Genomic DNA, 26329 nt, shown 5'->3' with positions numbered 1-26329 from the left:
AATTTAGTGTTAAATCTGGGTACAAAATCTTTTCCTTTCATAGTTTATGTTCCTAACACTAGCTTAATGATAACTAAGTTAATTTTACTAAATTCTTTGTTACATTTAAAGTAATTGAAAGAAACACAGAGCATCTCAAAATAAATCCAGTAACGAAAGGGTTAAATGTAGCATCAAATGTTTAGCATTGATAAGAATTACTTTCCATATTCTAATAAAGATTTATTGAAGCTGACAATCTCCATAAGAAATAAAATCATTTATTTCTCTTTCTTTTTACATAGAAAAATAAAATGTGAAACCAATTGAACCATTTAATTCAAAAATATTTTTTTCTTCTATTTATTTCAGGCAGGCATTGTGAAAGAAATCCTGATAGAGTTGAAGAATTTACCTCCGATAACAAAAGCACTTGGTAAGATATATTCCTTCTTCAACCTTGGGTATATCAAGCAAATGACACTGGACAAGCATAAAAATGTCTGTCTGTGTTCATATCATATTTGTACTATATATACCAGTGGTGGCCAAGCTACAGCCTTGAAAGCTACTGTGTATATGGCTCATGAGAAAATATTTCGTTTCAGTGCTATTTTTTGTAAAACAGCTTTAATATCCTATTGACCAGGTTTTAAAGTATTAACAGCAAAAATGAAGACTCAATGAATGAACCTTCAATGAACAGTGGTGGTGGCAGCAGTGGTTCCTTCTTCTCCATCATCATCATCATCATCATCATCATCATTTAATGTCTGTTGTCCATGCAGGCATGGGTTGGACGGTTTGATCAGGCTGGTACGCTGGAAGGCTGTGCCAGACTCCAGTCTGATTTGGCATGGTTTTCTATGGCTGGATGCCCTTCCTAACACCAACCACTCCAAGAGTGTAATAGATGCTTTTACGTGCCACCGGCACAGGTGCCATTTGTGTAACACCAGTATCTGCCACGTCTGCAGTTTTGCTCAGCTTGATGGGTCTTCTCAAGCACAACATAATGCCAAAGGTCTCAGTCATAGCCTCCGTGAGGCCCAACACTCGAAAGGAACTTGGCTACTTTGCTTCCATGAGGCCCAACACTTGAAAGGAACTCAGCCATTTCGCCTCCATGAGGCCCAATGCTTGAAATGAACTCAGCCACTTCATATCAGACTTTTCTTACCAATCAACTTGGTCACCTTTGGCATATAATAAGGTGATCACGACTCCTATGGTTTTAACAGTTTCAATAGTAATATATCTGGAGTGCAAATGCACATAGCTTAGTGGTTAGGGTGTTTCATTCACAGTCACTAGATCATAGGTTTGATTCCCAGACCAGGCAGTACATTGTGTTCTTGGGCAAAACACTTCATTTCACGTTACTCCAGTTGACTCAGCTGTAAATGGGTAACCCTGTGATGGATTAGTTTTCCAGTCAGGGAGAATGTTGGCCTGTTAACCTAGCCAGCAAGGTGGCATCATTCAAAAGCTAAAATAATGCAAAGTGCATTGTGACCAGTGATGTATACCAACATCTGATAGTCTGGTCAATCACATGATATCTGGGAGTAAAACAGTTTGACATAGTCTATCTATGTCCAAACTGTACTTACAGGAGTAAGAATATGTTTATAAAACATTTGCCAATATAGTTTGAGTTTTTTTTTGTATTGTCAGTCTTTATGTTCTGAGTTCAAATGCTACCAAGGTCCACTTTACCTTTTATTCTTTCAAGGTTGATAAAATAAGTACCAGTTGAGCACTGGGGTCAATTTAGTTGATTAGCTCCCTCCCCTCAAACTTACTGGCCTTGTGCCAAAATTTAAAACCAATTATAGTTTAAGTTTTGATAAATTCATGTCCTGGAGAAAACAGAAAGATTACATTGTGAGCTCATCTCTTGTCCTCTAGTGAAATGATGGCCCCCAAACATTAGCTTTCACTTTTCCCTACAGCATACAGAATCAGCCATACCTACAATGTTCATTGTATAATTTTTTTCCAATACTGGCCACCACCACTTTTTGCACAGATTCTGCTTTTGTTTATCAGTTAGTTTAACAAAGGGCTTCTGCTGCTTTGAATTATACAGAAGTAAATTGTGCATGAAGCCTTGAAGTGTTTTAGTCAAATAAACCAACCCCAGTGATAAGGCGCAGAATGGGGTGGAGCAAACATAGACACACACACAGACACACACACACACACATCAGGCTTCTTTTAGTTTCTTATTTCTTTATTGCCTACAAGGGGCTAAACATAGAGGGGACAAACAAGGACAGACAAAGGGATTAAGTCAATTACATCGACCCCAGTGCATAACTGGTACTTAATTTATCGACTCTGAAAAGTTGAAAGGCAAAGTCGACCTCGGCGGAATTTGAACTCAGAACGTAACGGCAGATGAAATACTGCTAAGCATTTCGCCCGGCTTGGTAACGTTTCTGCCAGCTCACTGGCTTCTTTTAGTTTCTGTCTACCAAATCCATTCACAAGGCTTTGGTTACTCCAAGGTGACACTTGTCCAATATGCCACACAGTGGGACCAAATTAAAAACCAAGTGGTTGCAAAGCATCTCTGTACCAAATAAACAGTGCAACATTAGCAGTGGGATATGAAATATCACCCTTTCATTTTATAAACTCTACACCCAACTAACTACATCAACTGTGTAGCCATTGATATAATTTATATTAAAGATGTTAATTCTTTCTTCTATAGAATTTGTAATTTAAGAAAAAAAAATTTATCTTGTATGTTATCTGAAAATGTAATATTTGAATATTGCCTTTTAGTTAAAGATAACCATACTGAAGGTACAGTGTCTGTGATAGTCCAAGGTGTGTGGGAAAAATTGAAAGGCCTTGGTGATGCAAGAGAAGACCTCAAGCAGTTTAGGTATATGTCTTTTTATTTATTTATTTTTCTTTATGTTTGACTACCAGAATAAGATTATTTTTCTCTATCAGAAGTAGAGAAACCTAAAGGCATTAGCTGATATATGCTGTGGTTTTGGACATGTAATAGTGATCACATCTCCACCCTTGTTCCATTTGCTACATTCACCTCTACACAAATTTCTAACCTTCTGTCATGCTCTTTTCACACCTTAGTGACCTTATCCACCCACCTTTCCTAATTCTTTGTATTTTCTCTTGTGCTCACTTTCTTGTATCTTGAAAGTATGCTCTGATACTTTGTTGCCACCATCTTTGTCTTCTTTCCAGCTACTCCCATCCACCCTTATATAATATCTCCTTTTGTAACAAGACACCTGTGCCCGTTCCTCTATCATATTTTAACCTCTCAACACCTGGCATATGCTCATCTCCCTGTCTGTGAAGGGTCTTTTCTTTGTCTTGCAAATTCCTTGTGACCTTGCTAGTGCCAGTGTCAGATAAAAAAAAAAGCACCCAGTACACTTTGTAAAGTTGTTGTATTAAGAAAGGCATCCAACCACAAAAACCATGCCAAGGTAGACACTGGAGCTTGATGCAGTCCTCTGGTATGTTGGATCCTGCCTAAGCATCAACTCACAGTATAGAAGATGGGTATTAAATGACGATGGTGGTGGTGGAGGTATTGCTGCCACCACCACAACCACCTGCTGTGTACATATAAATAGATAGTGGCCATAGTAGATGAGGATCAATGAAGATATGGGGGGATGTGGTGTAATCAACTCTGAGGATGTTAAGCCTCAGAAACAAGATGATGGTAAAGTATGGTGCTATGCCAGATTGATTATCTATCCAATCTATGACACCATTGTTAAAAAGTGTTTTTAAAAAATATTCTTTACTGAACAGTAAATTGTTTTTTAAAAAAATGCAGTGAGGTTGCCTACATAAATGGATACAATGTTGTTACTTAATTAAAACAAAATTTTCTTCTTTATTTTCAGTTCTGTTCTTAAGGCAGGAGATGAAAGCAGTCCCCCTCATTACAAATCCATCTTGAGACAAATAGTTGAATTAGTATTTGATCCAAATAAAGTTGACTTGGTTGATGTTGAATGTAAAACTGGTGGCCTCAAAGATCTTCTGAAAACTGGTTTTGGGTAAGGAAGTAACTATTACTTAATGAATACAACCCCATATATATGTATATATATATATATATATATATATATATATATATATATATACATACATATATATATATATATACATACATATATATATATATATATATATATATATATATATATATATATATATATATATATATATATATATATATATATATACACACACACAGGGCGCAGTGAATAAACTGTTGTCAAAATTACACAAAAATGAATAATAACACTGACGTCTCATTTTAACAGATATATTTACCAAAATTACATAAAAATATTTTGAAATACTCAAGAGTAAATTTATCCAATAAAATTATCATTGGCTTCAACCATGGCTGCCAGATGACTTCAGAATCTCCTGCAACTCTTCTGAACAGTCTCCTTGTTTAAGTTGGCGAATGCTGCCATAATCCTTTCCTTCAGTTCATCTTTGGTGTTACAAAGAGTTTTGCGCCCCTACACATAATAACGAAGGGGATTGCAGTCTGGGGAGTTAGGTGGCCAGATGTTAGGGGTGATATGGTCGCAGAAATTGTCTGACAGCCATGACTGGGTTCTCCTGCTTGTGTGGCATGATGCAGAGTCCTGTTGCCAGACACAGGGTTTTCCAGTAGCCACCCTCTCTACCTCCTCCAGGCACTTGATGTATGTCTCTGTGTCTGGGGCTGTGTGGGAAGATGAATAGAGGCATAACGTTGCCATCACTAGTGATCACTTCAAACACCATGATGTTGACTGGATGTTTGGTTTTTATCACTCTTCGTACAGATCCTCAGATTGACACCCAAATACTATGAAATTTTCATATTGGAGCTCCCAGCGCAAATTCCAAGCAGTACAGCATGTTGTTTCCAAATTTCTGGCAGAGTGAATTGTATCGTGATACTGTTTTTCTGAGAGATGGTGCTCAACTGACCCTACTATTCTGTGTAGTTGACGAAATCAAAAACAAACAATGCGCTTGCATGAAATTCAAAATATAAAATGGCAACAATTTATCCATTGCACCCTGTACATATATATATATATATATCATCATCATCATCATCATCATCATTTAATGTCTGCCTTCCCTGCTGAAACGATATATATGTACACTATTTTATTAAAGTTGAAAAGTCATCAGCCATTTGTCCACTCACTCGTATGTGTATATATATATATATATATATATATATATATATAAATAAAAATATGCATGTTTGTGTTGTGTGTATTCGCTTGTCTTGACATCACATGATCGGTGTAAATGAATGTCACTATCATACAAGCAATGTTGTTTCAAGTCTTCTGTGAAAAACTAGTTTGGCCATGGGGAAATTACTGGCCTTGTGCCAAATTTGAAATCATCACCATTATTATTATTATTATTATCATTATTATTATTATTATTATTAATATAGAAAGGATTGAGGTAGCTCCTCCTGAAGATATTGAGTCAAAATTAAAAGAAGAGTACCATTGTTATGCAGTGAACGATATTTCGACATCTTGTGTGTCTTCAACTGGTTCAGGAGGAGTTATCTCAATCCTTTCTATATTATTATTATTATTATTATTATTATTATTGGTCAACTTTGTTTTTCGTCCTTTCAAGGTCAATAAAATAAGTACCAGTTGAGCATTGAGGTCAATGTTATAAATTTTTCCTATTGTCTAAAATTGCTGGCCTTATGCCTGAATTTTACAGTTCTTGTTGTTGCTTTTCCTAAAGAAAAAAGGTAATTATTATTATTGTTGTTGTTGTTGTTATTAAGGTGACAAGCTGGTAGAATCATTAGCACACTGGACAAAATGCATTTTGTCCATCTTTACATTCTGAATTCAAATTCCGCCAAGGTCGACTTTGCCTTTCGCCCTTTCAGGGTCGATAAAATGAATTACCAGTTGAACCCGGGGGCTGTCGGTGTAATCGACAAACCCCTCCCCTTAAATTTCAGGCTTTGTGCCTATAGTAGAAAGGATTATTATCATTGTTGTTGTTGGTGTTATTATTATTGTTATTTCGTAGGCTCTTTATGAATATCTCAAAACCAAGACCCAATGACCACCCCCTCTTGATAATATACGTAATTGGAGGAATCACCACAACTGAAGTCAAACAAATTAAAGACATGATGGCATCTCTAAAGACAGATACAAAGGTAAAGATTCCTATATATGTATTGTTTTGTTTTTGTTTTTGTCCTCCATATTACAACAATGAATTGAAATCAGCAGGTTCTTGGTTACTTAGGTTAAAAAACTAGATTCCTCAAAATCGCATGAAAAATAAATGTTTTTAATTCCCCCTCAGGTGGATAATGATGCATTGCTACATGTGAAAATTTAAGAGGTAAATGTTATTTTTGAACTTATAACAGTGAAATTATTGTTATAGAAAAAGAAAAAAAATTTTTTTTGTTTTTTTTTGTTACAACTTATTAATAGTAAGGAGTTTGTCTAATTTAGAAAATGGAATTTTTATGCACTGTGAAAAACCTGTCTGCTCATGAGGTAATATTACCTTACTTGGCAACAGTAAGTTGAGGGTTGGTGACAGGCTTCTGGACATGGAAAATCCACCTCAGCAAATTCCATCTGACTCATACAAGCATGCGGAGGTGGATGTCAAAACACTGAAGATGATGATGATGATGATGACACACACACATATGTGTATATGTGCAGGCATGGCTATGTGGTTAAGAAGTTCACTTCACCGTCATGTGGTTTCAGGTTCAGTCCCACTGCACAGTAGCTTGGGCAGGTGTCTTTTATAATTGTAATTTCAAATTAGAAGGGAAATAATTGTAATTTCAAATGTGGTGGGGGGAAGATAATTGCAATTTCATGTGCAGAGGGGAAACAATTGTAATTTCAAATGTGTTGCATAAAGAAAAAAATGTTCTTGTAGATTTCTACCAATTGAATATGACAGATTGTTTCCACAGTATTTTCTAAAAAAATTAATATCTATGTATAGAAGTGTATATATGTGTGTGTATGAGTAATATGTGTATGCGTCTATGAGTAATATGTAAGAACCAAGCTTTAATAAACATTCACATAAGAGTCACAGTTGCTAAAAATAATGATAGACTCAACCAATATGTTGTATGCTCTGGCAAGATGACAGTTGACTATTCAGAAACAAGCTCCACTGGCACTGTTAAGTAGTTAGTAATAGAAATGACATCCTGCTGTGAAAATTATTATTGCATCAATGTGCAGAATATACAGATATCTAAAATGCTTCTCCTTTGTGCTGGCATGAGAGAAAAAATAGATGTTGAAAAGAAAATTCTTCATAAAAGACAGCACAACTAAATTTTGACTTTAATTCTTGGTTTCAAGTTTTTGCACAAAGCCTGCAATTTTGGGGAGAGATGGGTTAAGTTGATTCCATCAACCCCAGTGTTTAACTGGTACTAACTTTATCATCCCCAGCAGCATTTGAACTCATAACTCATGCCACTTAGCATTTTCTCTAGTGCAGTATCAGTTCTGCCAGCTTGCAGCCTTAACTTTAACTTTAATTATCAATAATCAGACGTAGGGTTGTGCGCTAAAGAAGTTCACTTTGCTACCTTGTGGTTCTATGTTTGATTCTGCTTTGCAGTACCTTGGGCAAGTGACTTTTCATTAGCTCCAGGTTGACCAGTACCTCGTGAGAGGAAGTTTGGTAGATAGAAACTATGCAGAACCATATCACTGAATTTATTTGCTCATGTGGGATTGATTGAAACCTGGAAGATAAAAACAGCAATCCTATTCTGTAATGTACCACAAAAGCATTGTGAGTGTTTCATAAAATCCCCGAAGATATAAAGGACTTTATCATCATCATCATCATTTTAACATCCACTTTTCCATGATTGTGTGGGTCAGACAGAATTTATTGAGGCAGAATTTCCTGTTTCCAAGCAAGGTAATATTTCCACATCAGCAGACATATTTTCACAGAATATTAGAAATAAACAACATTCTTTTATAACAATCGTGTGTCAAGACAAGGAGACACAAACACACACACATGCATATATACAACAGGCTTCTTTCAGTTTCTATTTACCAAAATCCACTCACAAGGTTTTTTTTGGCCTTGGGCAATGGTAGAAGACACTTGCTTAAGGTACCAATGATTTAAAATTTAGAAGTGTCACATGAAAAATAAGATGAACAATGAATCATTTTCACATTTTTCTTTGATTAATTTCAAACCTGAAGTCACTATGTAGTCACTCAACCTGATAGTAATAGCAGCCAAATCTCCCTTAAGTAACAGATTTATTCTCTTAAAAGAAAAAGAGGACACATCAAATCATATGTTCCTAGATATGGTGTCTGAAACAGAAAACAAGAGAAAAAGACTGGATGGTCATTACTGGAATGTCTTTGATTATCGATCTCCTTGCTCAGGAATGACACAGCTTTCCATATAAAACAGTCAGAAGACCTTGACATGTCACTTTATATAATTTCTTCTGAGGGTTTGAATCTAAATATGTAACATTTTTACAGCATATGGAATTGGTAAAATACACTTTTGTAAAGAGTGTGATGATTTCAAAGAAATACTCATTCTCTCTCTGTCTGTCTATCTATCTACCCATCCATTCATCCATCCATCCATCCATCCATCCATCCATCCATTCATTCATTCATTCATTCATTCATTCATCTCTCCCTATTCTTTATTATATATTAATATTTTTGCAGCTACTTTCCTCTTTTTCTACCTTAGCAATTTTATTAATTTTCCCAAAGATTTTGCTAACTTAAAATGTTTCTTTCTCTCCCTTTATTGAATATTTACAGATTTTATTTGGGAGTACACAGCTTGTGAATCCACTCAGTCTTGCGATGTCAGTCTTATGTGAAAATAGAATGAACCCTTGTATATAAAAAAAAAAAATAATAAAGGAAGAAATTTCTAAATACATATACACATATATGTACATGTGTAATAAAACAAAAGGTATTGCTCAGCATTTTGATTTTTGTATTGTTTTATGTTTGTGATGGATGTCTGGTGGAATGTAGTCTTCTTGAGGTCCCTTTTTATACCCAGTTGAAATTATGTCCTTCACTCTTAAGAATTATGTCTGTGACTACATTATCCAATGTGTCCATTCCTTATCCAATCCTTTGATATCAACCTGCTTAAGGATGCCCTTGGTTATATCATACAAACTTCCTGTTTTAAAGTAATTTAAATTTGCATCTTCCATTAAAAACTCATGTTAATTTATTTTCTGAATACCAGCTTAATAGTGACAAAGTTGTTTTATTAAATTCTTCATTCCAAATCTAAACTCACCTATGCTAGTGCCATGTAAAAAGCACTGAGTCCACTCTGCATAGCTGACCGCCTACACTTTTTTCTGCAAAATGGGGGTAGTTTATCCTGTTCAGGCTATATTATTAGCATTATCCTGCGATTGAGAATTTAAAATCACTTCTTTAACTTTCTAAGACATCTCAATGCTTCTAAAAGCAAACTTTGTTTGTTTGTTTACGTTCATCGTAATTTGAATTTAACATATGATAGCGTCTCGTAAAGCGAGATTTCTATACATCTTGAATTTGCAGGAAAACTTGTGGTGGGGCAGTTTAGTTTAATCAGTCTAAGAGCACCGCTACGCGTAATCATGGAGGTGTGAGTTCGTGTCTCATAGCTGGCCGCCTACACTTTTTTCTGCAAAATAGGGGTAGTTTATCCTGTTCAGGCTATATTATTAGCATTATCCTGCGTTTGAGAATTTAAAATCACTTCTTTAATCTTCATTCATTGTTTTCAAAATTAATTGAAACAAAGGAAGTGTGTTTTTCAACAGAAATATGGTAACAAAAGGGTTAAGGTGGCAGAGTGTGGTTTTGAAGAAGATTGAACTGCTATTTCTAGTCGGTTGAATAACCATGCAGAGGCTTTTTTGTTGGCTTGCATATGAGTGTATGTGTGTGTGAGTGTGGCAGGGAGGGGGATAACTCTCTTTATCACTAATTACTTTTATTTATCATTTGATTAGTTAGTAACCTCAAGATGTAAAAATAAAAAAAAAATACTCTTCCAAGCAAATGTGTTAAAACATACCACGTATACTGGGATTTAAAAAAAAAATGAATATAAAGCAGTGATACCACCTGACTGGTGGCACGTAAAAGCACCCACTACCCTCTCGGAGTGGTTGGCATTAGGAAGGGCATCCAGCTGTAGAAACTCTACCAAATCAGATTGGAGCCTGGTGTAGCCATCTGGTTCGCCAGTCCTCAGTCAAATCGTCGAACCCATGCTAGCATGGAAAACGGACGTTAAACGATGATGATGATGATGATGAAAATATGAACAAGCAGTTGCAAAGCATCAAGCCATTTAAAACATATTTATAAGGAAAAGAGTATAAAAATATATAAATTTAGCTAAATTTATGTATTCTTGTACTCTCTTCTATATATACATGTTATAAATGATTTGATGCCATGCAACTGTTTGTACATATTTTATTCTAATACACTTACATCAGCTTGACCTGTACATTGTCTATAGTCAGCTCTTATTTCTACATATCCTGTATTCCTTCACTTAACATTGGTTTTTAAGCAGTTGGTCTGATCTGAGCATTTATTGTGCGTATATATTTTTCGGCATTGTCTTACCTATTATTCTTTTACTTGTTTCAGTCATTTGGCTGCGGCCATGCTGGAGCACCGACTTTAGTCGAGCAAATCGACCCTAGTACTTATTCTATCAATCTCTTTTGCCGAACCGCTAAGTTACAGGGACGTAAACACACCAGCATCAGTTGTCAAGCGATGTTGAGGGGGACAAACACAGACGCACAAACATACACACACACATACATATATATATATATATTACTTATAAAGCAATAGAAAAATACATGCACACATGTATATCATGACTCACACACTGTTCACTTTCCTGGCTTTTGTACATAATTCTCTGTACTGTCCATGCACCTTTGATGAGTTGTAGTGCACCTGAACACTACACAATAATTTCATTATTATCATAATATAAAATTAACACTTTCTACCAATAGATGATTGATTGTATGTGGTCTGATGTTCATAGATACATCTATAAAAATACATGTTCTTTTTTTTTTTTTTTTGGCTTTGATCCCATTCATCATTATGCAACTGATAATCGGAATATCATACAACTGTATTTCGTTTATTATAGCAATATGCTAATTACTAATTTATTTGTTTTAAGGTCTGGTAACGATTACGCTCAAATGGTGCTATTTACATGCCACTAGCACAGAAGCCAGACAGCTGCTCTGGCAACGATCACGCTTGGACGGTGCTCTTAGCACTCCACTGGTACAGGTGCCATCACGATTTCGCTTTCATTTGACCCAACAGGTCTTCGCAAGCCGAGTTTAGTGTCCAATGAAGGAGACGTTAGCATGGATGCCAGTTGTCGCCCAAAATGCCATGCTGTGGGATCAAACCCAGGACCTCATGATTGTGAAACTTCTTAGCTATTCAGCCATAGTGTGCCTCCATAACAATATGCTATTATTACATGCTGTTAAAGCAGCAAGTTGGCAGTATTGTTAGCAAGTCAGATATCATACTTAGCAGTATTTCTTTTGTCTTTATACTCTGAGTTCAAATTCTGCTGAGGTCGTTGACTTTGCCTTTCATCCTTTTGGGATCAATGAAATAAGTACCAGTCAAGTACTGAGGTTGATGTAATCGACTACCTTCTCCCCAAAAATTTCAGGCCCTGTACCTATAATAGAGAGGATTATTACATGCTATTAAAAGAATCCCTTATTTCCAAAACCAGCATATTTCAGCATAAAAAAAAACAACTTTTAGGAGTGGCTGTGTGGTAAGTAGCTTGCTTACCAACCACATGGTTCTGGGTTCATTCCCACTGCGTGGCACTTTGGGCAAGTGTCTACTATAGCCTCGGGCTGACCAAAGCCTTGTGAGTGGATTTGGTAGACGGAAACTGAAAGAAACCTGTCGTATATATGTATATATGTTTGTGTGTCTGTGTTTGTACCCCCAGCACCGCTTGACAACCGATGGTGGTGTGTTTACATCCCAGTAACTTAGCGGTTCGGCAAAAGAGACCAATAGAATAAGTACTAGGCTTCCAAAGAATAAGTCCTGGAGTCGATTTGTTCGACTAAAAGGTGATGCTCCAGCATGGCTACAGTCAAATGACTGAAACAAGTAAAAGAGTAAAGAGTGAACTACATTAGAATGAATAATAACTCAAAAATAATCATAAAACATTATAAAATGAGCAGTTGTTCACATTCTTTTTTTTTATAGGTCTTTCTAGAGTGAGATTTACCAGAAAATACTTACTAAAGGATTCAGAAATGATATGCCATCATATGTGTATGATTAACTTTCTTCCATTGCTTTTATATCCTGGGAAAATCCTTTTCCTTGTTCTTTGCTTAAATCACCAATCTTTTGTGGAAAGTAATTAAAAAGTGATTATGGAGCTAATGACACCTGATGCTCCACGTTACAGCCAATCTTATTAAAATTGGAGAGCATACCCTTTACTGATTAACTCTTTTGATACCATCTCTCTGTTGAAATATACTGCTTTCTTAGTTGTACATTTTGAGGTGGATTTTTGCTTTGTTTTTGTGGATGTTATATAATAGATGAGTTTTTGTGGCTATAGGAAGGATGACAATATTATTTCAATGTATTTTGAGATTTGAGGTTTAATTGGTGATAGGGGATGGTTGATTTCCTAATTCTAAATATGCATTATTAGGGTCTGTTCATGCAGTTGCTCAAAGGATTTTATGAGGTGAGCATATAATTAATTTTGATGAGTTGTTCATCATTATTTAAGCTGATGTTTAGAACATGAATTAACAAGAAATTTTGATGGAAAGTTTTGATTTAGATCACTTTAAAACAATTTTGTATTAATGAACTGGGAGGTGGTGTCAGGTAGGATGGTATCAAAGGATTTCAGTAACTTATTGCTGCAGGATTACCAAGAAATTGTTTGACAAGACTCTCAGTATTGCCCACTGAATCTATGAAATATGAATTTTTTTATAACATCTCTTATATGGCACCATCAAAAAACATTGTTTCAAATTTTTCTGTGGGTCAGTCTATGGAATTTACTGCAAAAGCAAACACTGTCTTTGTTCATTACCTTTACTCTTTGTGCTGAAAATAAACTGATATAATAATAAATGGTTTTAGTAGAATGTAATAGTTTAATAATAATAATAATAATAATAATGAAATTATTGTGTATAGTGCTCAGGTGCACTACAACTCATCAAAGGTGCATGGATAGTACATAGAATTATGTACAAAAGCCAGAAAAGTGAACAGTGTATGAGTCATGATATACATGTGTGCATGCGTATGGAGGTGGGTGGATATCAGGTGTAGTGTTGGTGAATTTCAGGAACCATGGACGTTTTTAAGGATGCAGGTAGTTTGTTCCATGCTTCAGCAACTCTGAGTGTGAAAAAAATGTTTCTGAAAGTCATGGGAGCTGTGCTGTTTACTTACTTTTTAGGCATGCCCACATGTGTTAGACACATGGAGCTCAAAAAGGTGCTCAAGGTGGTTGTTGGTGCATGGCTTAGTGGTTAGGGTGTTGCACTCACAATACCAAGATCATGGTTTTGATTTCCAGACCAGTCGACGCATTGTGTTCTTGAGCAATACACTTCATTTCACATTGCTCCAGTTCACCCAGCTGTAAATGAGTAACCCTGCAACAAACCGGTGCCTCATCAGGGAGAAGGTTGTGGTCTTGGTCACTTGTGCAACATGAAAACCAGCCCCAGGAGTCTTAAGACTTGAGACAGCAATATTTAGGACGATATTTGTCCATCTTATCCAAATTTTAATGATTCATATTGCTAGTTATGTATCAAAGTAGTATATCATTAATTAATTAGAGTTAATAAGGCAAAATTGATGACATTTTTGGAATCAATCTCTAAAAATTTACTCAAGAATAGATTCAACTTCTAAGGTCCCTGAATGCAAGGTGCAACTGTAGTCTCCAGTTTCAACATAAGATTGGATACTTCAGCATATAAAGATGTAAGCTGTATCTACAAAACTAGAACTGATAGGATAGGACCGATGGTACCTAAAATGTACCCAAAGATAGGATTAATATCTAAGGGACTGAAATATGTTGTGTTACAGGACAGTATTAATACAATTGGGTACTTTCAAAGATAATCATTAATAAAATGGAAGATGTTGTAAAACAAAAACAAAAAGCCTGATATAATGGGTGAAAATCAAAATGATTTTTAGGTTCAGCAACCTCAAATTAGCCAAAACCATGTCTGAGATATGTCAGTAAAAATTGTATGACCCAGTTTTCCCTTTCTGAGTTGAACACTTTAACTTTTTGATGCCAGCCTGCCTGAGATTTCCTTTGTCCTGACATAAAATTTCCTATTTTGAAGTGATCAAGATTTAAAACTTTCCACCAAAATTTCTTGTTAATTTATGCTTCAAACATCAGCTTTAATCCATTTCTTATCATATTTCCATTGAAATATGATGTCAGGAAAGTAACTTTGTCTGGAACTTAAACTGGCATTGAATTTTGATGAAAGGTTTTTATTTAGATCACCCCAAAACAGTTTCTTTGAAAAGGTGTTAAATATAATAGTTATTTTTCATTATTTACAAAATTAATTAAAAACAAAGGTATATTTGAACAGTAATATGGTAACAAAGGAGTTAATTCTGACAGCATTTGCTTGTAGTCTTTATGGTATTAATCAACCAAATATTTTCAACTATAAACATATAATTTATTTGTATACAGAATAAAGCCATTTTCATAAACATTTAAAAATTATGTTTATTTTGCAATTTTATTTTGAGAGGAAAATTATTTACAGTACTTTCACTAGTCAGACATTGAAAAAAAAAAAAAAAGTAACAAGCAAACATTATAACTTTTTATTTATGATGTGTGACAAAAATGTGTAACAAACTGTTTAAAGTAAAAATTAATAATTTAGTAACATGAATGTAAAATAATGCCCCTTTCCCCAATCACTGTAGAAACAATATAAAATAGATAAAATTAACATTCTTTTAAGAAATATAATTTATTTAGAAGAACAATCTAAATTTGAATCAACAGTGGCAACAACTTAACAAACAAAGTATGTGTTTATGTATGCATGAGTATGTGTGTGTGTGTGTATATATATATATATATATATATATATATATATATGCACATTATATATATATTATATATAGTGAGTAACTTGTTTGATGAGCAATTACCCAAAAAAGCTCATCAAATTTTAATTTGGATTAACAAAAGGATTATTTTTAAGGTGAATACATGCTTTCAAATGTTCATGAAAGACAGTAGTGTAAGAGTGTAAGTGAACTACAGAAGCAGGATTATGCCTCAAAACAGATCGAAAGGCATTGTATACAAATTCCCCATCAAAGAATATGGCTCTGAGGAGCAACTTACAATACAAAACTTTGTTTTTCTTTGTTTTCTTTTCTTTTTTTTTTTTTTTTGCATTGGTAAGTTGCAAGAACTCAGTTTTGAAACCTTGATGCAGTTATATCACTCCTGCTCAGTAGATTAATAGATGAGTGGTGTTTATATTATGTATTATTGTTTTTCTTATATACATAGTTATATACACATACTTATACATACATATATTTATATACATACGTGTGTGTGTATATATATATATATATATATATATTTATATATATATATATATACACACATACATACACATATATCTATGTAATGCATATATGTATGTATATACACACATAATCACACATAATTTAAATGACATTTTGTGCTGTTTACCTTAACTTCCATTGAAGTTTTTATCGTTCACTCGATTTAAACTCAGCAATTAAATCATTATTGGCAGGAGTTGCTACTCTTGGTTTGAAATTTTCGTTTCTCTGACAGGAGCAGCTTCTAAAGAGAATTTTCACCTTTTTCCCTTCATGACAGAAATTATATTTTACTCCAGAATGGCTACACTTTATTTGCTGATTATTTACATCATTTATTCAGTTGAACGGGATTTGATTTTATGTTCGTCTATCATTTCTTGTTTGTTCCCCTAAAAGAATCGCAAAAATATTTCAAAGAAGGCATTCTTACTGATGAAATATGTGAACTATTTGAACATACCCTGGTATATAGAATATATACATACATATGTGTGTTTGCATATATATATATATATAGGTGAGAGCTTTTTCTGTGCAGAAGTTATTTGTCCACAAAAATTCCATGTTTTTATTATTATTATTATTATTGATTCATTTTTCACTGTTTGGGTCTGTAATAGAGTAATTAATTAGTATTAATCAAGAATGATTGGTTATTCGCTTTCGTGAGACATTATTAATATTCCTGTATAAATGCTGTATAAATCCAGCAATCTTTTAATTGTAAAACAATTAGTTATTTTAATTATTTTTATCCATGAGCCAAATAATTCTGGAAAGGGGTTTACCGTCATTATTTTATTTTTACCATTTAACAAGTTTAGCAAATTTTCTTTGTTTTGATTTTCGTTTAGTGATATGCTCAAAATGGTTTTTATTAAAAGAAGAAACAAGACTTCTGTTTGAAATTTGGATCACAAAATAGCATTCTGGTTTAGGCAATTTCAAAGATAACTTAATTTACTTGTTTTTGTTTTTTTCTTATCCATTTTGCACATTTCGTTGAAATAGTATATCAATAAAAGAACAATTGGTGTTATTCTAGGATATGCAATAATCCAAAGGTATATAATAATTGAAAATTAAATGAAAGATTAAATGTAGACTTTAGAGGTAGCTATGAATAAAACTTGATTGATTGAATCTGTAAGAATCACAGATCACTTCTCTTACTGTTGTTGCATCTCAACGTTATAAAACGTTTGTGTTTTGCAGAGAGTTGAATCAAGTAAAGCAACAGGGATTGAAACAGCACAAAAAGAAATAAATATTCAAAATGTGAAAAAAAAAATATGTAAAAGAATTTGTGGTGGGATGGGAGAAATATTATTTCGGTAACAATGGTGAAGCTGCTTTAAACGTCTGTTTGGTGCTAATATACTAGGTTTACATAAGTTACATAATCACAGATAGTTTGCAAAAAATAAACTTTTAATAATAAACATAATCTTAATTATTCAAAAAAAAAAAAAAAAAAAGCAAGCAATATATATAGTTTTTGTTATGGCTTTGTTTTCTTCTAGTTTGAAAGAAAATGTCTTTTTTTTCCCTTTCATGTTTAATGTATTGGGCCCCTATAACCAAGATAAATTAAGAATGTGATTCTAAATAAAATAAATTAACAACCTACTGTCCTTTCCAGGGGTCAACTTGCATTTTAGCATACATATCGAAAAAACAAATTTGATAGTTTTTATCACCGTTATTGTCCCAAAAGACATTATCACCAGCTTGATAACAAACCGCAAACTGCATTTTAGTATTAAAAACTGTCGGTACATTCATTTCAAAGGTGTACGTTTCATATGGATATGTGTATTCTGTATTAGACAAGCTAGCAGGTACATCTATGCAAGTCTTCCATCCATCAAAACTGCACCGTATAAATACGGTTTTCTTTACATTTAAATTTTTAACTTTGATGCTACCAGTTAACATGAAGTCCTTATTAAAAACGTGTTCTAAAGCTACAAAGTCTCTCTCAAGGCGGCTTTTAAAAGTGACATAATCAGCAGCAGGTTTAGAAACATTCAAGCAAATAGCTGATTTTCTAATATGTTTGGTTTCTTTTATAGATGAAGCCACATCCCAAGAGGAATTACCTGAGAAAGATGTCACACCTTTCTTCAACACACTTGGGTAGCATTTTGGTAACACAGCTTCAGTTTCACTTGAACGGAATTTGGAAAGCATTTCTTGCTGAATAGTATGGGTTGATACTATTTCATAGTTTTTATTGTCATTGTTGTCCCAATAAGTCTGATCATCACTTTTGTAGCAAACTGCAAAAACAACATGCATGATTTCTTCGAAGGACACTGGCATGGTTAAGGCAAAGCTAAAAGTTTCATATTGATTCGGGAAGCTGCTAGGAGTATGTGTGGCAGGAATATCTACGGCTGTCTCCCAAAGATTAAATGAGCAACGGAGAAAAACAGATTTCTTATTCCCCATTGGTTTTATTTTCACAGTTCCAAGAATTATGTTATTTCGAAGGAGAACATTTTCAAGTGAAACATATGTCGTTTCAAGTCTGTTGCGAAATGTGACATAGTCAGCAGCTGGTTGACGGAAGCGTAGAGAAAAGATTTGTTGAGTTGCCGGCGCCTCTTTATCAGTTGAACTGGACAAATCTATCTGAGAACTTCTAGGTGATGATGATGATGATGTTGTGGATCCATTTGGTGATGTCATTACAATCTTTGGAATATCTGAACTGATGGAACATTTGGATCGATCTGCTTGAGCATCTGAGCTGAGTTCTTCCTGTAATTCCTCCATCAAAGCCATCGAAAACATTTCACTAGTTTTCAAGGTTGACTGACGTCTAAGCTTTGGTGATGGCAAAGGTTCATTGTCATCAGTTTCAATTTGATTTTCATTTTCTTTCAAAGATTTAGCAAGAATTTCTTTTGTTTCTAAAACCTCTTTAATTTTGGAACTTTTATCTATTGAACAACTACTGTCTTCAGCCTCTTTGTCTTTGTTTTCTGACAGTGTGCTTTCAGTTGTTGGATCCTGAAGTTGTATACATGAAGGATCACTGGTAGAATCCCTTGATGAAGCTACAATATTTTCTTCAGTAAATTCATGTTTGATATTGTCTGTGGTTTCATCGCTTGGTAATTCAATGTCAGACTTTGCTTCAGAAATTTCTTTTGTTGGTCCTTTCTCTGGCTCTGATTCTTGCCTTTGTAATGCATCAGTTTTGGTAATAGGATAACCAAAATCAGGTTCAAGTATCATTTTTTTCTCTTCAGGATCACTTAAGCTGAAACATTCAAGTTCATGTGACATCATTCGAGGTAATTTGGTTTCAGTTTTGCTTTCATTATTTGAATTATTTTGTTTCTGAGATGAAGGGTGCCTGACTTTACTCAACAAATCAACTCTTACGTCTGATACAGGTGATGAACATGAGGCATCAGTATCACTATTGAGGGAAATGTCTCTTTTAAATGTCGATAAATCTTTAGCAATGTCTTCAAATTCAAAGGATCCACTCCTGTTAATTATTGGAGCTGAGTGTGGTGTTTGAGGTTTCTTTTTAAATGATGAATGTGTTGTGCCAGTTTTAACATCACCCTCTGTTACCTCGTCTTGGCTACTGTGACCACTGGATCCTTCTAAAACTGCAAATCTTTTTTCATTGCCTTTCAAAGAGAACTGAGAAAATTCAGAAAAATGTTGATCTCTATCACCAGATGAATAATAATCACTTGTAATTGATTGATCTAATAAATCATTATCATATGAAACATGTCCTCCATGCTGGAAGGAATCACTGTCATAAGATGCAAGAAGGTGTTCATTGTTGTCTAGGAGGGAAATTCGCTCATTCTCTACGGAACGATCATCGTAACCAGATGAATGAGATATTGCTTCTTCCAGGAAATGCGACTCATTCAGATTTGCAAGCAAATTAGTATCTTCACTAATATCTAAAGAATGAGAACCATCTCTCTGGAAATAAATATTTTCTTCATGCAGATCCAATAATTCACCTCCTGTTTCACTGACACTCATAAATTCTTCCTTGCTGAATCCTTCTTTTTCAAGAAGTTCTCGAAATTCAAGAAATTCCTCAGGAGGGGACGGAAATTCGTTATCGTTTTCATTTTCTTGCTGATCGTTATTATCCGGTGTAGCTCTGTTTAAATGGTTTCCATTTTGACTATCTTTTCTGTCATCCTGTGTTTTTTCTACATCTCCATCATTATCATATGGAAATGTAGAAGAAGAGCATTCACTGGGTGAAAAAGATGGGGCATCATTTTCAAATGATGTCTCTCTCTGGATCTGTTCTTCGGGGGGCAGGTCAACTGAATCAGATGTGGTGTCAAAATTAGTAGAAGCATTATTATTTACTAGTTCATCTTCAAATGACACTTTTTTATCAAGAATATATTTTCCAAAGGATTTCAGTGGATATTCTCTGAAACTTTCTTGGGTTGTTTCATTTTGAGAAATACATTTTTGAGCATTGTCAATGCAGGTTGACACAGTCTTATCTGCAAAATCTGATATATTTGTGGGAGAAGAAAATTCCATCAATTTATTCTCTGGTGTCGGGGAATCATGGGAACTGTCAGAATCAGGAAGGAAAAGGTCTGTAGAACACACAGTTTCTGAATCAGTAGATAGCTGGCAATTTCTTTTACTTTGTATAGGTGGTGTAGACTCAAGGAATGTTTCTTCATCATCAGCATCATGTTCATCATCATCTTCCCAAAGGTAAGTACGTGAGTCTTGAGGAAGTAATTGTTGTTTTTCTGGGACATTATGATAGCCTTCAAAAGAACAAAGATCATAAGATTCCTCTGAAAGTGGATTGTCCACAACACGCACTTGGACCATTTTGTCTTCATCTAATGCTGTATAAGAACTGTCTGTGCTGATTTGGAATTTTGGTTCGCTTCTATTATTAGCTGATTTGTGATATGGATAATCATCATAACCTGGAGTCATATCCCATTTATCTGTCAGGGACTGAGAACTGTCTGTAAATGCTTCATTGTTGTGTACCAAAGTAGAAACAATGCATTCCTTGAAAACCTTATAACCTCCATTTGAATCTCTTTCAATAATTGTCTTCTCTTCTTTATGCAGTGAGCCAGAGCTATGTTTAAAACCCTCGTTAATATAATCTAATACCTTGGGTTTATCATTGGTTTCCTCTTCTTTAACATTGAAAGATTGATTTCGGAGACTATCCAGGACACTTCCGTTTGCAATGTCAACAAGGACTGATTCATGAATCTCCTCTGGTGGATCAACATTGGCAGTGTTGAGACGTTTGGGCTGTTCTAAACAGACACAGTTTTGTGAGACTTCCGGCTTCGTTTCTATTATTTTAGCAACTGTGGGAGTAAGTTCAATAACAGGTGACAACCTTACTTCGATAAAAGGAGGGGTCTCCTCTCTGGCAAAACGGGTACAAAATTCATCATTTGGTATCTTTTCTCTAATGAAATCTGGTTGGTCTAATTGTTCAGTTGTATAAGATACATAAGCTTTCAATGGTGTTCCACCACACTTTTTCGAAAGGATTGGTTGACGGTCATTGATATCAGGGCTGCCATCCTCGATGGACATGTGCTTGGAAAGAGATCTGTTTTTAAATCGTTCTTTCAGTTCTTTTATCATAGGATCCTCGCTATATCCTGCAATAGCAGTTGGAGGTTTCGTGTAGACCGGATGAATTAGTGGATTTGCATTGGAGTTTTTATTAGAATGTGCACAAATTTTTGTCGGCGAAGCAAGGAGCACGTTAATTTTCTCAAAACTGTGCGTCTTTTCTTCATTACTCGATTCAGGCTGTCTTTCAATAATATGGAGATCGTGGGGTTTTAACGAAGCAGCGATCGGTGTCTTCTCCTCCAGGGGCTTCGCCGCTGCTTTTGAAAAGTCACCGCGTTCATCGTCATCAGCATGACAACATCCCATACGAGAGAAATAATTCCCCATTCTTCTTTATTATTACACAGAAGAATCTAAAAAAAAAAATAATAAACACAATAAAAATTTTGCGACAAACAAAAACCACGTTCGGCAATGCCGAAAATAAACGTCCTTGAGGTAAACTACACTGCCAGGAAGCAACGTCAAGGTCACTGATGTTTTTCTCTACAACACTAACACAGCATCGCTAGCGCAGGCATGTGTTTATAATAGACCTATTGAACGGCACCAGTAGGCACAATCATCCTTCCCACACAATTAAAATTAAAATTTTGATGAATATTAATAATGATGTTGAGGGGGAAACATCATATCCAATAGAGATAGCGATAGTGTAATTTTATCAATGAAATTACTACCTTGAAAACGGAAAAGTAATCGATAAAAAATGTGAAACGGAAATTGTTCGATCCACAATTTACGTACATAAAAGCGTATTTTTTCTCTCCCTAATTATATCGTTTTAGTTTTAATTTTACATTCCTTCACTGTCAATTTTTTTTTTACCCGTTAGTATTATGTAAAGCAATGTTTTTATTATCATAATTAGTAGATTCCTCAACACATTCCTATTGAGCACCCGTATAGCTTTACCTAGTAATATACCCAGTCGAGCTCTCTCTCACTCACTCACTCACACTCACACACACACACACACTCTCTCTCTCTCTCTCCCTAGTGTTCTTCTATCAATGACCGTGATGAGATTATAATTAATAAATCATACATGCAGTAATATAAACAAACAACGTTATTACTGCAGGGCGACATTAAAAGAGTTACTGGTATAGAGTCGGTCTTTATTTTTTACGATGTTGAAAGTTCGATGACGGTGATATGAGCTCAAGATACACTGCACCACTTTAACCCTTCGTCTCTCAGACACTGACCAAAAACTCATTAAAATAATTTTTTTTTTAAATGCCATATATCTAGCCGGAGAGAGAGAGAGAAGAGCACGCATAGGAAAAAAAGAACAACAACAAAAAAACCTACTGCAAGATTCGATTACTAACTGGAAATGAATGCACTGTCAAAATTCAGTTACTTACCGAGGGTACTTCTCGTTGGTAAATAATGTCGCATGGTTAACGGTGACAACGGCGACCGCACGATATATCCGTGTCTTTTTTTGGCATTTAGTAAAGCAGCAATTAGACCTGAAATGCGGTTTGTTCGGTTCCCATCTAAGTTGCTCTTTCTGCTCCTCTGCTCTCTCTTCCTCTTTCTCTCTGTATACCCGTCTCTTCGAGATTTCAGCTTCAGTTAATTGCCCAGGCTGTCTGCTGTGATCACGTGACCCGCAAGCAGCTGATAGTTGCCACTCAGTATTTGGCAATAGAGCCGAAAGCATCCTAACTTTCACTTTTGGTGCATTATGTTCGGTTCCATCTGAAGTTGCTCTTGCTTCTTCTCTGCTTTTCTCTCTTCTTTGCCTCCGTATATCCCCTCTCTCTCTCTCTCTTTGAGATTTCAGCTTCTCTTAATTGCCCAAGCTGTCTGCCGTGATCACGTGACCCGCAACCCAGCTGATAGATAGTTGCCACTCAGAATTTGGCAATAGAGCCGAAAGCACCCTAACTTTCACTTTTGATGCATTATGTTAACCACATCGATAAAACAATACAAGTGGGAGGAAAGTGTACTTCTGTAGCTGCATAGTTTTATCTCAAATGTTGCGTACTTTTTTTCCTCTCTCTCTCTCTCTCGGTGATACTGTATTTTATTGAGGAGAGGGAAGCAAAGAAAGAAAAAGAAAAGGAATAGTTATTTATTACATTGCATTAAGAATGAGATAGGAGGAACGGAAAACATTTCCAACACTTTGGAATTATCACTAAATTTTAATATAATACAATAAATATATTTACATGACATATACAAGGTGATCACACACACACACACACACACACACACACACACACACACACACACACACACACACACACACACACACAGCGATTTAGATGTGTGGATCACTCTCTATCTTTCTGATAGAAAGATAGATAGATAGATATGATGCGCAACACAGCGACGATATGTATTCAAACGCTCACACAGACACATAGCATTTGTCGAAATACTACAACAGAAATTTCTTAATGGAATTTCTATAACTACACAACACTGAAAGCTGCGTGTTCCGTACAATTCACTGCGTTAACCATACTACTTACACACATTGCTCCCAAAATATTTACTTGATTGTTAGCACGTTAAATATCGAGTTCTTTCGAATCGAGAGAGAAAAACAATTGCTATTGTGGTGATCATGTATGTCTCTTAAAACAACAATGAAATGAAAACAACAGTGTGCCAGTGGAAACCGAAACCGGTTCGCTATGTTAACTTATAAAACACACACACGTACGTACGCAAAGAAAACATTGAGCTATTAACCCTTCATCTTCCAGTGTAATTCCATTCACATTTTTTTTAAGGAATATTAAGTCAGTGCTGCACTTAACTAGTAATTTAGTTTTTCACTTTCCGGAAGAACGAGTTTCAAAATTTACTTCGGCAAGATTTGAACGCTGAACGGAAAGGGTCATGACTGAGTAAATGCCACTAAAGTTCGATGTTCTCGCCATTCAGCTGATCCACTGTTTTATGTTTCAAGAAAAACAAAAAAACAAAAAAAAAAACTGGAATAGTTTCAACTGGGAATCGAAACCTTGATTGCTTATCTTGGCAAATTATTTGCTGTTGTAATAGAATAAAAAAAAATTAACAGATAAAATTAGAAAATGCTTTATGGACGTTGAGACATTTCACCTTGCTATTCAATAATAATTGTGATTCTCTCGAAACGATTCTCTTTGAAATTAACTTTACGACAGCATTTCGTAATAATACGACTTGTAGATTGGATTGACCTCGACGAAATAAAGGAAAAGTCGATCTCGAGAACTGACTCCTTTCTTTCTTTATTGTTCAATTGTGATATTGCGCGCTCAATGATTATAAACGAGGTCGGAAGATTTGTTGAATCGGTGGAGTGACAAACAAAAATGCATTGCAGTATTTAATTACATCTCTCTGTTCTGAGTTCAAATCCTATCATGACCAGAGCTGCCTCTTATCCTTCTAGGTATCGATAAAATAAAGTGGCACTCGCGTACTATGTTCAATAAAGTCGACTGAATGTCGAACAAAATGTCTTTAGTTTATGGATTGTTACATTCTGAGTTCAAATCCTGTCGAAGACAACTTTTGCCTTTTATTCTCATAGGGTCGATAAAAACAAACTAACAATGTACACAGTTGATTTAATTTTCGTATAAATAAAGCAATTGTTTCTAGTCTTCTAGCATTCGTGAAAAAAAAAAAAATTACTAAGTTTGCACGGGAAATATAACCGTTTTAAACTTATATATTTTTTGGGTGGGGATGTAGAGACCTATTGCTTATTTTTTTTTTTTTTTTACTTCTGTATAACAGAATTATTTATAAACGAATTTTCAAGGCGTTCAAGCATTAATATGTATTTTCTAAAGTTTTAAATTATATATTTAAAAATCTGTGATGCACTTAGATACTACCCGTTCTACAGCGCACCGAACTACTGCTAAAAAGCATCATAGAAGTGAAGTGAATGGAATTATGATAGAAATAGTAATAGAATGACTTCTCTAAAAATGTGAGTCCTTAAGCCTGTGCCAGAGATCAATATGGAATAACAATACTGTGTTTATACTGTCTTTATAACTACTACTTCTATTCACCGGCACCAATTTTGAATGAAGTACTATTCTGACTGAGAGACTAAACACGGTCTTAATTCAAACACTGAGACAACACCGATTGTTTTTAACTTTGTGAACAAGTTAAATACAGAGCATGTATGTGATCAATGACAGACCTACTAGAAATAGGAGATAAATCTCCTTCAAATCACACCCAGTTGAGTTAAACGAATTGAAAAACAAAGCAAAAAAAAAAAAAAAAGAAAGAAAGGAAGGAAGGAAGGAAGAGAGGCCACCTTGAATATGAAGTCCCTATTTTATCAAAAAAGCTGAGATGGCGAGGAGGACTGAAACGGCTTTGGTCGCAAGTCAACTTGTTCGTGGACATTTAACCGAGTACACTGAGATATGACAGGAAAAAAAAAACCAATTAAACAATTAAGCTTACACAGAAAGATATATATATTATATATATATATATATATATATATATATATATGGGAGAATTTACGAAAAAAACAACAATAGACGAGGACAGGTGGTGTAAACAACAAAAGGATGTATTAGTTTAACGCTCGGGAATAGAGAAAGTCTTTAACGTTTCGAGCTACGCTCTTCAACAGAAAGAATAGGGAGAAAAACACGGAGAAAAAAAATTTGAATGTTGTGGTCAGCGATCTATCATGGCGACTATATATATATATATATATATAATTTTTTACTTGTTTCAGTCATTAGACTGCGGCCGTGCTGAATCGACTCCTTTTTAAGCCTGGTACTATTGAGAAGATCGCCGAGATTTATTGCCGAACTGCTAAGTTACGAGGATGTAAACACACAAAAACCGGTTGTCAAGCAGTGGTGGGGGACAAACACATATACAAAGACATACACACA

At 34.9% G+C, this 26329-nt stretch overlaps 2 protein-coding genes across 3 annotated transcripts in view; one reads left to right on the top strand and one right to left on the bottom strand.

Moving 5' to 3' along the window:
- Positions 1-15025, top strand: part of LOC106875146 (sec1 family domain-containing protein 2) — a 31615-nt gene extending 16590 nt beyond the window's left edge. Inside the window, exons 12-17 of one of the 2 annotated variants that reach the window (XR_016242366.1) lie at positions 352-415; positions 2776-2878; positions 3885-4040; positions 6073-6205; positions 8862-9021; positions 12363-15025. Coding sequence is in view for 1 of the 2 variants with exons in the window: in XM_014923148.2 (XP_014778634.1) it covers positions 352-415; positions 2776-2878; positions 3885-4040; positions 6073-6205; positions 8862-8948 (543 nt within the window). In the remaining variant the exon portion in view is untranslated. Of the gene's footprint in view, positions 1-351; positions 416-2775; positions 2879-3884; positions 4041-6072; positions 6206-8861; positions 9033-12362 lie in introns of those variants that run through there. The other variant, XM_014923148.2, reaches the window with a different exon arrangement.
- Positions 15001-26329, bottom strand: part of LOC106875140 (uncharacterized) — a 31019-nt gene continuing 19690 nt past the window's right edge. The window contains exons 2-3 of the mRNA XM_014923133.3: positions 22799-23462; positions 15001-21778 (exon numbers count right to left, since the gene is read on the bottom strand). Of these exons, the coding sequence (XP_014778619.2) occupies positions 17412-21752 (4341 nt within the window). The 5' untranslated portion in view covers positions 21753-21778; positions 22799-23462 and the 3' untranslated portion in view covers positions 15001-17411. The remainder of the gene's footprint in view (positions 21779-22798; positions 23463-26329) is intronic.

The sequence above is a fragment of the Octopus bimaculoides genome, chromosome 6 (assembly GCF_046866305.1).
Source record: "Octopus bimaculoides isolate indiv1 chromosome 6, ASM4686630v1, whole genome shotgun sequence".
NCBI classification, from domain to species: domain Eukaryota; kingdom Metazoa; phylum Mollusca; class Cephalopoda; order Octopoda; family Octopodidae; genus Octopus; species Octopus bimaculoides.
The sequence above is the reverse complement of the archived record's forward strand: the minus strand, read 5'-3'. Positions and strand labels throughout refer to the sequence as shown.